Source organism: Crinia signifera, chromosome 8, assembly GCF_055691185.1.
Source record: "Crinia signifera chromosome 8, ASM5569118v1, whole genome shotgun sequence".
Lineage (NCBI taxonomy): Eukaryota > Metazoa > Chordata > Amphibia > Anura > Myobatrachidae > Crinia > Crinia signifera.
In genome coordinates, this window is record NC_139224.1 from 113,187,700 (window position 1) to 113,202,957 (window position 15,258).

A 15,258-nucleotide genomic window follows, 5' to 3' on the forward strand; every position below is an offset into this window, starting at 1 on the left:
CTGGGAGAAGCCCGCCGGAGAGACACTGCAGAGGGTGGTGCCAAATGCAACCACGGCAACCGATGAGTAGCATAAACGCCTGCAGCTTCACTAGAAAGTGGGCAAGAGGCAGAAGAGCCGCCTAATCTTCCGAAGCTACGGTGGGCTACCCCATAAATAGTGAGCCCCCCGCCACTTCCAGGTAGGTAGGAAAGTGTGCCTAATACACACGAATGGGCAACCTGCAGGGGAGAGCATACAGAGTCTGGCATTCCATAGCAATGCCGCAGTGTGTATGTGCGTGCATAGGTACACCTCTACAACATATCTATACTGTATGGCTGTAGGTAAAATAATGCCCCATGTAATGTGTTTCACTATATCAGTCCTCAACACCTGTACAAATCAGATTCTACTTTAATCAGATTCTACTTTATATTATATAATTTATATAGCATCTCATAGAAGACAAAAGCTATAACGTAGAATGAACACGTCTATAAACCCAAACTTAACAAGTACTGTATACCCCTTATTCTTCAGATGAAAGAGAAATCAAGAAGTCCTCCGATTATCCCTATAGATTGTAAGCTTGCGAGCAGGGCCCTCCTACCTCCATGTCGGTTTGTATCTACCCAGTTTGTTTATCACTGTTATTTCCAATTGTAAAGCGCAACGGAATATGCTGCGCTATGTAACAAACTGTACATAAATAATAAATAAATAAGAAGTATACTATAGGTAGGGTATGTCAGTGTGCGTGTACAAACACATAATACACTCTGTTATCACCTAGCATGCTTTCAATGGGCTTATATGATGTGTAACTTTATAGACAAGAATGTTGCTTCACATAACTCTAGTAATATTATAATAACATAATACAGAATTTCCTATTTACACGCCTGCGCTGCACATTGCACACTCAGATTACATTTCTATTTGGGTCGACATGCATTGGGTTGGCCACTGAAGGTTGACAGGCCTTAGGTTGACACCTGAAATAGGTCCGCATGGCTAAGGTCATCAGGGTTGGAAGGTCGACAATGGTCATGTTGACAGTCAAAAGGTCGTCACAGGTTTTTCACGTTTTTTTTTAACCAACATGTGCCCACATTCGGTATTTCATGCCCTACCATTCACTAGCGTGTGGAAGGAGAATAGACTAGTGTGCCGAGCGATACATGGTACACTGTAACGTGTCCATGTCAACTATGTAGACATTCGGGACAAAAACCAAGTGAAAAACTTGTGTCCAACTTTGCACTGTCAACCTTGTGAATGTCGACCTAATGCTTGTGTCAACCTTCCAACCTTGTCGACATTGGAAATGTCAACCACTATCGCTTCAGTGGTCGACCCATGGCATGTCGACTTAAATTGGGTGGACCCAATGACCCATACCCCAACAAGAAACTATTCACAATACATTTTAGTGAATATTTAACTGAACATGTGTTTTTTATTTATAGGAAGGATTTAACCCATACAGCAGTGGTGTCAAACTCATGGCCCTTCAGCTGTTGTGGAACTACATGTCCCAGCATGCTCTGCCACAGGTTTTATACAATGGATTGCTAAAACTGTGGCAGGTCATGCTGAGACGTGTAGTTCCACAACAGCTGGAGGGCCAGGAGTTTGACACCACTGGTCTACAGTATAACGATTCCCTTTCATGTTTCTCATACTGTCTATGTTTATACAGTAATCAGTAGTTACTATAAACCAGACACAGACTGACCAGTCAGTACATACCTCCAGATGGGACTGATGATGATAAAGCATTGCCAAGTACACAATACAGACGAGCATCAGCATCCACTGCAGCACAGCGGAGATGATAAGCATCAGGTTCCTGCGCTTGGATCTGTCATGTCTCTCAGTGCACTCGCACACTGCCGTCATTTTCTCCTCCATTCTCAGCTCAGACGATGGGTAGAGATAAAAGTGGCTTCTTTCTCCTTTACTAAGCAGCTGTGATGTGATTCTTCTAATACATACATTGTAAACACAAAACCTTATTTTTAAGCACTAGAAGGCGGGGAACTTCTCTCTGACTAATCTAAATTTCCCTTTTATCTTTCTCTAGTGTTTCACTCCACTGTCCTATTGTGGTTTTAAAATGTCAAAAACCTTATGCTGTCAAATATACTGGATGAAGTGTCATTTTTGTACACGTCCTTTGTCTGATCTAAACAGGAATATGGCCAACTAGGTCTACTTTCCCCTCTCTATGTAGCCAAGTATGGGAGCTTGGAAATAACAGCTCTGCTGTGTGTTTAGTGATATTTCACACTGCATATATATATATATACTAGGTGATTCATCGCGCCCTACGGGCGCTCTTCACACCGTCGTAAGGGGCTGCGCCCCCTTAATTTGTGAACGTTTGTATATGAGAAATATGGTTAGAATTGTATGAAAGATGCCCTGTATTGCAACTTAGGTGTCCGCGAATCGCGGGAGGGGGGGTCGCGGGGGGTGCCGCGAATTGCAGGAGGGGGGGTTGTGGGGGGGTGGATGCTGCGAATCGCGGGAGGGAAGGGATTGCAGAGAATCGCGGGAGGGGGGTCGCGGGGTGGGTTGCCGCAAATCGCGGGAGGGGGGTTACGGGGGCGGGGGATGCGGCGAATCATGGTAGGGGGGGGTCGCGGGGGGTGTGCCGTGAATCACGGGAGGGGGGGTCACGGGGTGGGGTGCCGAGAATCGCGGGGGGGTGTGTGTGTGCCGTGAATCGCGGGAGTGGGGGTTGCGGGGGGGGGGGGGGTGGGGGGGGGTGTGACGCGAATCGCCACAAGAAAAAATCAACACAGAAAGGTCAACACATGTAAATGTTGACATAAGTGTGGCACTTCATTGGTGTCCATGTCGACACATGAGAATGAATATGAAAACATTCAAAAAATGAAAAAAAAAAAACTTCAAAAACTCATGTCAACCTTTTTCATTGTCGACCATCGCCATGTCAGTGTTTTCCATGTGCAATTTAATTCTGGAGCTGCCGCGAATCGCGGGAGGGTGCCGCGAATTGCGGGAGGGGGGGTCGCGGGGGTGGGTGCCGCGAATCGCGGGAGGGGGGGTTACGGCGAATCATGGGAGGGGGGGTCGCGGGGGTGTGCCGTGAATCACGGGAGGGGGGGTCACGGGGTGGGGTGCCGAGAATCGCGGGGGAGGTGTGTGTGTGTGCCGTGAATCGCGGGAGTGGGGGTTGTGATGGGGGGGGGTGTGACGCAAATCGCCACAAGAAAAAATCAACACAGAAAGGTCAACACATGTAAATGTTGACATAAGTGTGGCACTTCATTGGTGTCCATGTCGACACATGAGAATGAATATAAAAATATTCAAAAAATGAAAAAAAAAAACTTCAAAAACTCATGTCAACCTTTTTCATTGTCGACCATAGCCATGTCAGTGTTGCCGCGAATCACGGGGGGTGCCGCGAATTGCGGGAGGGGGGGTCGCGGGGTTGGGTGCCGCGAATCGCGGGAGGGCGGGGTTCACAGGGGTTCCGGTGGGGGGTTGCCGCGAATTGCGGGAGGTGGGGGGTGCCGCGAATCGCGGGAGGGGGGGTTGCGGGGGGGTGTGACGCGAATCGCCACAAGAAAAAATCAACACAGAAAGGTCAACACATGTAAATGTTGACATAAGTGTGCCACTTCATTGGTGTCCATGTTGACACATGACAATGAATATGAAAACATTCAAAAAATTAAATAAATCTTCAAAAACTCATGTCAACCTTTTTCATTGTCGACCATAGCCATGTCAGTGTTTTGCATGGGCCATTTAATCCTGGGGCTGCTGCGAATTGCGGGGGGGGGGGGGGGGGGCGCGAATCGCGGGAGGGGGGTAGCAGGGGGGGTGCCGCCAATCGTGCAAGGGGGGGTTGCGGGGGGGTTATTTTTGCCGCGAATCGCGGGAGGGGGGTCGCAGGAGGGTTCTTTTTGCCGCGAGTCTCGGGGGGGGGGGTATTTTTTCCGCGAATCGGGGGGGGGGGGGTCACGGGGGAGGGTTTGCCGCGATTCGCGGGAGGGGGGTCGCGGGGTGGTGGTTATGCCGCGAATTGCGGGGGGTGCCGCGATTTGCGGGAGGGGGGGGTTGCGGGGGGTGGGTGCCGCGAATCACAGAAAGGTCAACACATGTAAATGTTGACATAAGTGTGCCACTTCATTGGTGTCCATGTCGACACATGACAATGAATATGAAAAAATTAAAAAAATTAAAAATAAATCTTCAAAAACTCATGTCAACCTTTTTCATTGTCGACCATAGCCATGTCAGTGTTTTGCATGTGCCATTTAATCCTGGGGCTGCTGCGAATTGCGGGGGGGTGCCGCGAATCGCGGGAGGGGGGTCGCAGGGGGGGTGCCGCCAATCGTGCAGGGGGGGGTCGCGGGGGGTTATTTTTGCCACGAATCGCGGGAGGGAGGTCGCGGGGGGGGTGTTTTTTCCGCGAATCGGGGGGGGGAGGGGTCACGGGGGAGGGTTTGCCGCGATTCGCGGGAGGGGGGGTCGCGGGGTGGTGGTTATGCCGCGAATTGCGGGAGGGCTCGTGGGGGGGTTCTTTTTGCAGCGAATCGCGGGAGGGGAGGTCGCGGGGGTGTTTTTGCTGCGAATCGCGGTGGGGGGGGGGGCGCGGGGGAGCGGGTGTTTTTGCCGCGAATCGCGGGAGGGGGGGGGCGCGCGGGGGGGAGGTTTTGCCGCAAATCGCGGGAGGGGGGCGCTCACCTGGTGGCTGTGGAGTAGCAGTGCTGGGCAACATGGGAAGGCAGTGGGTGTCTGGCACTGTCTGTGGGCTCACTGGGCTGGTTCTCTGTCACATACCTCCCAACATGACCCTCTCCAGGAGGGACACAATGCTCTGTTTCTAGACTTCCCCTTAATGTATGATTGCCATCACCTGTTTTAAACAGGTTAATTTCTCAGAAAGGTGTTCAGCACAGATGAAGGCAATCACACATTAAGAGGAAAGTCCAGGAACAGAGCGTTATAGACACAGACACCCACTTTGAGTGACAGATGTAGCCAAATATATAGGAGATATATATATATCCCTATACTAGACCCATAGACAGAATTTCCACAAGGAAACCTGGGCACTTACCTAGGGTCCAGCATGTCACAAGGCGCCTCATAAAGATATCCTGGCTGTACAAAACGTTCCCAGAGGGGCATTGCGTGACTACCGCGTGATGTCATGACATCATATGGACCTGCCCATGTGGTACCCCAATTCAGAGGCTGGTTACACAAAGAGAAACACTGTGATTTCAGCCAATGTTGCCTGAAAAGGCCCTGCATTTGACAGGGACTACTGCGGTTAATCCGGTTGCTAGGCGACCGCAGCACACAGGAACCCATTTGCACCATATTTTGCCCGTTTTTTACTGCCCGGAAAGCAAGGACCAAGAAGGATTTGTTGCCACTGCGTGGGAGTAAAGAAGGCGGAGCTGAGGGCCTTGTGAGGCAGCATGGAGCAGCGAGACGGGGGGCCGGGTGTTAGCGTGTGAAGAGGAGAAGAAGAGAACGACGAGTGGTTCAGCATGTAACAACCCAGAGATGCACCAGAGAAGAGGCTGGCATCAGTGGGCAGCGCATCCCCTGAGAGCAGGGAGTGGACGACAGTGCTGCAGAGTAATGGGAGTGCTACGCAGAGAGGCCCTCTGGCCCCATTCAGTTGAGCCACAACGAGGGGTGTGCGACAGACGACCCCCGCAGGGAGAATAGGCACCCAGCCATATTGTGCAGCGTGATGGGGATCGGTAGAGACTAGTTCCCATGCAGTATTGGTTACAGGATGTGACGTTCAGTGAGGGCGGAAGTTGTTAGATGCCCTCACAACGTTTTTTAATTTATGTGTAATTCATGTAGGTGTCGGTTATTTTGTTTTATTTTTGCAGCATTGTACCCTCGCGGGCTCGCTACGCTCGCACGCTTCGGGCACGGTGGCTCGCTTCGCTCGCCACAGATTTATATTCCCCCTCCAGGTATATGTGGACCCAGGGCATGATGGGAAAATTACCAAAACTGCATGGGATCTAGACACTACCGATGGGGGATCGGACCGGCCGGAGCCGGCAACCATGGCAAGTGCCCAGTCTACCCCTTAAACCCCAAGCAGTGTGCCCCGACAGCCCCTGGTGTGACATCCTCACCCAGCCAAAGGCAGCTGCAGCCACTGGCATCATATTGCCTGACCTGTCCCCCAGCGTTACTGTCCACTCTCCCAACCCTGCCAGAGTGGGTACAGGCTGCTACTACATGTGAGGAGACACTACAGTATATGGGACTATCTATACAAAGCACCCTATATTGGTGGCTCTGGTACTGTTTCCATTACAAAGTGCCCTCTATTGGTGGTTTTTATATTGCTCATAGTACAAGCACCCTCTGTTGCTGACACTGGCATTACTTCTACTCTAATCGCCCTCTATTGGTGGCTCCGATATTGCTCATAGTAAAAGCGCCCTCTATTGCTGACACTGGTTTTACTTTTACTCTAATCGCCCTCTATTGGTGAGACTGCTACATTGCTCAAAGGGTGACAGCACCCTCTATTGGTGGAATATAACATACTCTGGCTGTTCACCTCTCACAGCGCCCTCTGTTGGCCACACCAAGTATACCTCCCATTTGGATTACAAGTAAGTGTGCACAGTTTAATGCCTACGACCAAATACATCGGAGAACTTTCCTTCTAAAAAAATCTTGCCTTCAATAAGTATTATAGTTAATAATATCAAGGGCTGCCTTATGGACACACACCACCCTGTGGACACTTTATAGATTAGGTTAGTTGTCACGTTAAAACCTAATAAAGTTTAATTGAGCTGATCACTTCTGATTAATTCTAATTATTGCATATGGTGCATGTTGATGATTGATGCTGATGTTTATATTGTCCTGAAATACATGATTGATAGTTGTCATGAATATCTGCACTGTCGCTGAGATACGTAGTACTGTATCTTATTGTTTGCATTTGACTCTATTGACCATTTATTTACAGCAGTGAACAGCCGGTTCCTGATAAATCTTTGTCGCTACTTATGTTGCAGTCTCTACTCTGTGGGGTCCTCTCTGGGGCATCCCATCCTCTGCCATGGGCTCCAACAGGAGAGGCTGTGAAGTGCCCTGGATCAACTGAAGCCATCTTTGAAGAACCAAGTACAACATTGTTCTGTTATAGGGATCCTGTTACACCCACACTCCAAAAGTCCCTTGGATGTTCTTTGATAGGATAAAAAAATGTTTGAACACACAAAATGGTTTCAGCCACTGTTTGTGGGCTGTCAGTTTACTTTAAATATGCCACAGGTATTAAGCCTACTGTACTTCCAAAAGACCTATAGCCTGTCTCAAATTTGTACACACTTGCCACCTATTCTATTCTCCCTCTATCATGGACTCCCAAGAGGGAAAATAGCCCCTGTCAGTCAGGATTCTGACTGTAGGGCTCCCGATAGTTGGGACTGCGATGTCGGAGAAACGATCGTCAGTGAGTCATCCGGCACTTAGACATCACAGGAATCAGGAGAGTGGAGTGGAGACAGGGCAAAAACTATGGTGAGGGGGCAGGGTCTTAGCAAGGATCAGGAGGAAGGAGATTCTGTAGAAGAATAGAGTCAGAGCAGGAGAGGGGGAGGGGAGGGGTCTCAGGTAGGGAGGGGAGGGATTATTTGGGCATCCATTTCTGCTGCTCATGGAGCCAGTTCTCACTCAGAAGGACACAAGCTGGATTGTGACTGCCCACAACAACAGAGGACGCAGACCACCCACTGCCCAGCTGCTATGACGGTGCTGTAAACACAGCCTGTAAATTATGTATGTGCAACCAGTAGCTCCTGCCACCTGCATCCCTCAATAAAACAAATAATCCAGCCTATGTACCTTGCCCCACTAAACTTATTTTGTCTTGTGTCATTTGATTTTTTTATTTTTGTCTGCTGTTTCATTATTATTTTAGTCATTACCGTATATACTCGAGTATAAGTCAACCTGATTATAAGCTGAGGCACCTAATTTTACAACAAAAAACTGGGAAAACTAATTGACTCAAGTGGGACCCTCACTCGAGTATAAGCCGAGGGGGGATTTTTCAGCATAAAAAATGGTCTGAAAAAGTAGGCTTATACTCGAGTATATATGGTATATATTTTAAAGTGATATTATAAGAAAGTGGAAGCATCTAGGAACAACAGCAACTCAGCGACGAAGAGGAACCTAACGTAAAATCACTGAGCTGGGTCAATGACTGCTAAGGCGCATGGTGCATAAAGGTCACCAATGCTCCAAAATTTCACTGGCATTAACCTTTTGGGTGGTATGCCCGGAAATTTTCCAGGCACAGCTGCGCTGCCGCACTGGCGCACCACCTCTAGAAACCCCTCCTCACTCCCCCCTCCTGTCGCGCACCGGCGATCGTACGCCGGAGCTTCCCGGCCGCCATTCACAGCAGTGACAAAGGCGACAGGCTCAGGGATGTTTGGGGCCGCCACGAACATCCTGGAGCCTGCCACCTGTGGTCACTGCTGTAACTGTGTCTGGCAGCTGGGACAGTGGCAGGGGATCTGTACCCCAGAGCAGAGGTGAGAGGGGGACCTACGTTCTGTGGTGGGTTTTGCTGGGGCAGGACAAACCAGCCCTGGTAGGTTTGTCCTGCCCCAGCAAAACCCACCACTCAAGAGGTTAATGTAAGCACAACAACTTTGCAGCATGAGCTAAATGGAATGTGTTTCCAAAGTCAAGCAACAATATGCAAACCTCATGTCAGCAAATTCAATCCCAAGCGTTGGATGGAGTCCTGGTTGTAAAGCACACCAACATTGGACTGTGGAGCACTGGAAATGTGTTCTGTGAAGTGGTGACTCATGCTTCTCTGTTTGGCAGTCAGATGGGTGAGTTTGAGTTTGGTGGATAATGGTAGAATGTTAGCTGCCTGACTGCATTTAGCCACATGTGAAGTTTGCTGGAAGAAGGATAATAGTATGAAGCTGTTTTTGCTCAAAGTCCTTAGCTTGAGTGAAAGGCAATCTTAATGCTCAGCATGCCAAGGCATTTAGAACAATGGGGTTTATTCTAGTTCATTCTTTCTGACAAAATCCTTCTTAGATGGACAAAACCATGTGCACTGCAGGGGGGCAGATGTAACATGTGCAGAGAGAATTAGATTTGGGTGAGTTATTTTGTTTCTGTGCAGGGAAAATACTGACTGCATGATTTTACACTTCAATATAGATCTCACTTTGAAGAAAAACCCCACCCAAATCTAATTCTCTCTGCACAAGTTACATCTGCCCCACCCGCAGTGCACATGGTTTTGTCCATCTAAGAAGGATTTTGTCAGAAAGAATGGACTAGAATAACCCCCAATGTTATGCTTCCAACTTTGTGAAAACAGTTTGGGGAAGGTCCTATTCTTTTAAGACAAGTGGTGTAACTATAATATGCCCCACCTGCCGGAAATTATGGAAATCCCCCCCCCCCCCCCTGCCATAAAATAAATATCCCCACAACCCTGCCTTTCCCCTCTAATGTGTCGCTTCTGCTGGGACCCGTAAATCTCCTTGTCTACAGTCTGGGACCTGGCATTCCTCCTGGCTGCTGCTTGAAAATGACCATCACAAAAGGGTTGCCCCCCGCCTCCTCTAGTATCCTCAAAAAGTGTCTGTTGTAAGGGGGCAGCCATTTTGTGATGATCATTTTCAAGCATGACACAGAAAAAAAGTTATGACTTCCATGGCCTTTTGCCTCTGCAGCTGGTATTCACCCACAGACAGGTTCAATCTCCTGTCAAAAGAGCTACAAATCCTTCATACACAGTTATGTTATGCTATTTTCAGCCAAGTGATTTCCCCATCATCACTCTGCATACACCCTGGGCAAAAACACCCAGTGGGTATGCACCTTAAGTTAGACATTGGTAAAAGTAAGATATGCATTAGTTAGACATTGTAAATGTTTAACTAAATGCATGTCTAATACAGTAGGAATTGACATATTCGTCATACTCGTATTCAGTCCTATTCATATTTGGGGGCGTACTTGTATTTTTGTAATGTAATAATATGAAATAACGTCAGTATTTTGTATTTTACGACCATAAAAATTGCTCATATTCGTATTATTACAAAAATACTAATTAATACGCCATCGAAAGAACATGCCTTGAATTTTAAATTACTCCAATATCATTTTGAAATTTACTATCAAGTTGTATTTCAAAATACGAACGTATACAAGGCGTATTCTAGTACAAGTTGTAAAAAATACTCCAAAAAATACACCTTAATTTGCAGGTGTATTTCACAAAATCAGACTTTTAGCATGTGTATACTAGGTGTATTCTAGTACAAGTTGTAAAAAAAAAACGCCCAAAAAATATGAATCTCAAAAATATGACATGTTTGTAAATTATGTTTCGGAATACGAATGTGTAAATAAAATACTCCACCGATACCAGTCGTATTCAGTCGTATACAAAATACGAATATTAGGCATAGGGTGACATTTAAAAGGATGAGAGATTCAGAAAGTGAGAGATTTGGTAAGAAATCTGCATTTTTTCTGATTTTGCAGTGTAAATGATCGCCGCTTTAAAAAAACTGGAGATTTCTTACCAAATCTCTCACTCTCTGACTATCTCATCCTATTAAATCTCACCCATAGTCGTATTCTTCATCCAAAATAGTTTTTATTAAAGGTTTTGTTCCGTTAAACATGGAAGGGGAGAAGGATACAGAATAAAGATGGGGAGGGGGAGAAATGGGTACAATCCAACATACATCGAGGTACATAAAAACAACAATAAATGTATTAACAAATAAGAATAACACAAAAGACAAAAATGAAAACAGCAACAGTAATATGATACGGTTTATGGTATAAAGGAATATACTGTGTTTTCTCTAGTAAGTTAGGCCATATCAAATAATAGGTTTGCCCCTTCCGTTGAGGTTATATATTCCTGCCAGTATGTCCATGACATCATTGGAGAAGAAGGTTGGAGTGAAGAGGGTAGGCCTATTGTTTACATTTGGAACGAGTGGTGAATTTTCCTAATAATTTAACAGAGTGGGGGTGGAGAGGAGTTTTTCCAGTCCTGGGCTATTGCGACCTGGGTGGCGCTGAAGAGGTGGCTTAATACATAAAATTTAAATTGTGGAATATCTGAAAGATAATCATGAAGTAACACCGGCAATGGGGATTCTTGGATAAAGACTCCAAGGAACCATGAAGCAAGATCGAAGACTCCCTTCCAGAGTTGTCTTATTTTCGAGCAGGCCCCAAAAAATGTGGTAGGTATCTCCATTCTCGTTACATTCTCTCCAGCATAGGTTGGAGACTGAGGGCCAGATTATATGCAATTTAGCAGGGGTAAAATAAAGGATATGTAAGAGTTTAAAATGCATTTCTAGGTGGTTTCTACATTAGATATCTTATTTGAATTTCTGTTGGAGAGTAAGCATACTGCATACGAATCAGAAAGAGTTTTTGGAGTTGGTTCCGAATTTATACAATTTCCCGCTTCAGGGCTCTAGAGGGGAGGGATCTGTCAAGGGATTCAGTTTGTAGTAGTTTCATCTCCAATTCCTCCTGCTTTTCTAATTGTTGCTTTTTTAACCTGGCTCCAATTTGAATGATAGCTCCCCTAAGGACTGCTCTTAAAGCGCACCAGTGGGTAGGGATTGAGGTATCAGATGTGGATTTGAGCTCTAGATACATGGAGAGAGTTTTTGAGATAGTTACCAAGGCCTCGGGGGAGTCTAAAATATAATCTGGGAGTCTCCATGGTTTAGGTAAAAATTGGGATGGGTTAGGGCTCCACAACTATGACACTGCCGCATGGTCAGACCATGTAATCGGCACAATAGTTGATTTGGCAGTATGTTGCAGGTGCTAATGATCTTTAGTTCCATATGAAGGTTGAAACACAGTAATTGACTGAAACAGAGACTGCTTTGTCAGAGGATTAAAAATGGGTGAGGAACAGCCAATCTCTGCTACAAAAACAAGGTTGTGGAACGCATGCTACACTGTAAAGCTTGCCAAGCACAGGGCAGCTTGCCCGAAGCATGGCCAGTGAAGCAAGGCATGTGAGGGGACGAAGTTCATTATTTGGGGGTCCACAAACTCAGATGTAGAAATTTACACTAAAAAAGGTTAAAAATTCATATTGACCTTTTTATGTATCAATCTTTTGCTTATGTCAATTTTTTCCAATGTCAACCATATGCATATCAACCTTTTGGGGTCAAACTAGACAATGTCAACCTAATTACTGTTGACTCTATGATCTACACCAGTTTGTGTTAGGTGCAGTGAGAATGTTGTCTGCTAGGGACCGAAATGGCAGCGTCATGCTAGACCTCTCATGCTTTAAGCGTTCACTGGTATATGCACTGCTGTAGTTTTAGGGAGGGAGTTGGTGTATAACTCTTAACCTCCTGAGTGTTGTCTCCCTGGTCCAGTTCCTTAATAATATATAGTAGCCAGCACCAACATTCACATTAGGTCATGCTGCTTACAGATAACAGAGCGGGTATTCAGAAAGTCGTTATTGGGTCATCCTAATAACTGTCCATCCATTTAGTGTTGGTTTCATCAGAGGGTACCACCAGGACTCAAGGGGCCCTTGTTTAAACCCCAGGTAGCCAATCACAATAATTGCTTTTATTGGTAACTCCGAACTTCTGTATCTCCAAGTGAATAAAATCACCACATTTGCATGGTCACAAGGCTTATACTATACATAAATAATCACTTATATAAAACAAAATAGAATAGAAAGGTGGAAATAATTTAACAACAATAATCGCATATGCCATGGCTCAGGTGCTGAACCCTATCTATAAATAAACCATGTCTATTCTGGGGGTATGGGTCATTAGTTCGACCAATATTAGGTCGACATACATTGGGTCAACCACTGAAGGTCTACATGGCTAAGGTTGACAGGGTTGGAAGGTCGACAATAGTAATTTTGACAGCCCCAGACCATCACATTACTTCCACCATGCTTGATAGATGGCGTCTCTCAAATGGGGCAGTACGGATGGTGTAATGGTTAGCATTACTGCCTCACAGCACTGAGGTCATGGGTTCAATACCCACCATGGCCCTAACTGTGCGGAGTTTGTATATTCTCCCCGTACTTGCGTGGGTTTCCTCCGGGTACTCCGGTTTCCTCCCACAATCCAAAAATATACTGCTAGGCTAATTTGGCTCCCAACAAAATTAACCCTAGAATGTCTGTGTCTGTGTGTGTGTGTACATGTGGTAGGGAATATAGATTGTAAGCTCCACTGGGGCAGGGACTGATGTGAATGGTCACATATTCTCTGTAAAGCGCTGCGGAATCTGTGTGCGCTATATAAGAAACTGCTAATAAATAAATAAATAAATGTTCTTCTGTGTGATGCAAACACCTCAAACTTCGATTCGTCTGGCATAACACTTTTTTCCAATGTTCCTCTGTCCAATGTCTGTGTTCTTTTGCCCATAATTATAATTAATTATATAATTTTGAGGTTATAATCAAAGCCACAAATGTGATGCTTCAGATACTCAAATAGCTCAAACCAAGGCCAGATAGGTTTGTTCATTAGAGAAGCAATCAGTTTTCAGCTGTGCTAACATAATTGCACAAGGGCTTTTAAGGGTTTTCTAATCATCCATTAGTCTTTCAATGTGATTAGCAAACACAATGTACAATTAGTTTGAACGATACAGATAGGGTGCACTGCGCTCACCCTTTTGTCAGTTGTTTTGGCGCTGCTTTGTCTTAAGGGTATCCCAAACCCTTTTTGTTCATATAATGTTTGGAGAATGGACATAAGCGCTACCTGTATTCAAATGAAAATTTATTTTGTGTGTGTGGTGGTAAAATAATGAAACTGAGGGTAAGTATCCCTTTAAATTTCACTTTACTAATTTGGACAAAAAATAAAAAGTAAAAGAAAGCATGGAAAAATTGGTAATGGGGATGTTGGAAAGTTGAGAAAAGTGAGCTGTTATAATGGGCTGTTCTGGGAGGTTTGATGATTCCTCTTAATTAGTGTTTTATTCACACCTATAAGGGGTTCCCCTTAGTAGGGAAAGTTTCGTCACAGTATCTCTGTGGGGAGATTCCCTATTGGGGTTCAGGTAGTCTGTACTAGACTCCTATACACTCCCATAGGTCTTTTTTCTGTGCCCTATGGTCTCCCTCGGTGACTTGTGACGAAAATGTGAATGGCATGAAAGTTAATAGTTAGTTTTTATAGTCAAGTGTTGACACGTAGGGGGGGGGGCCTTAGGAGCTTAGGGCGATTCACTATGAACCCCTTTACAATCCCATAGACTCTAGGTGAGCCTATGTTCTCTCCTGGCTGTGCCTATGTATCCCTGTTTAGTTACTGATCCTGCCTGCGGCGTCCAACTGGGCAGGTAGTGGTGGGCAGTCTGTTTGGCACTCACAGTTTGTAGCCTCTGGCTGGAGTCAGTCCGTCCGGTCCTGCGTTTGCCTCAGAGAGTCTTTAGTGCAGACCTCGTTCGGCGGGCGGCTGGCTGTTTAACAGCGTCTGACACTGGCTGGGTGCTGGTTAGCCGGTCTGTGCCATTGTCCCTGTTTGCTGTACTTCCGGCTGTGACTTGCGGGCTGCTGTTCATAGCTCTTGCGAGTATTGAGGGAACGGGTGGTGACCGCAGCTCCTTCGCCCTGGCGTGTTCTTATGATGAATGGGATATGGTTTAGGAGTTGGTACCTTGGTGTATAAAACCAACGCGTTTCAGCTGTAACAGCTTTTTGAAAAAGGTGAGTGATTGCACCTAATGAGCAGTCTGACGATAATCGCTCAGTTGCATGAAAGGCATTTCATACATTCATGAATTAGTTCCTATGTGCAGGATAACATATCTCCTAATCAGCGTGGTAAGTATTGCTAAGTATCATCTAAAAATAGTTTAACACACTAAAATTACCCAATGGCAATATTATTACGTAACAAATATTGTGAGTAGCCAAAAAAGTTTATGACTGAGAAAAAGCCTTTGCAATTCAGTGCAGTAAACACATAACGTAACTTGCACAATAAACAGATGTTGGGTTGGATGATTAAATCTACTTATAGTGTAGCTATAAATAGAAACAAAGTAAAGACTAATGCTCCCAATATGAGACAGTCATAGTGGTTCCCAAACTTTTGAATCAAAGCAAAATTTTATTAAGACACCTATAGGCCAAAAAGTATTGATAAATTTAGAAGAAAAAATGAAATTAAGTAAATTGTAATTTGT

The 15,258-nt window shown here is 45.6% G+C and overlaps 1 protein-coding gene across 1 annotated transcript in view; it reads right to left on the reverse strand.

Moving 5' to 3' along the window:
• The window catches only part of TNFSF4 (TNF superfamily member 4), a 61,841-nt gene extending 59,672 nt beyond the window's left edge, over positions 1-2,169 (reverse strand). Inside the window, exon 1 of the mRNA XM_083158074.1 lies at positions 1,735-2,169. Coding sequence (XP_083014200.1) covers positions 1,735-1,896 — 162 coding nt within the window. The 5' untranslated portion in view covers positions 1,897-2,169. The remainder of the gene's footprint in view (positions 1-1,734) is intronic.
• Between the last annotated feature and the right edge of the window lie 13,089 nt (positions 2,170-15,258).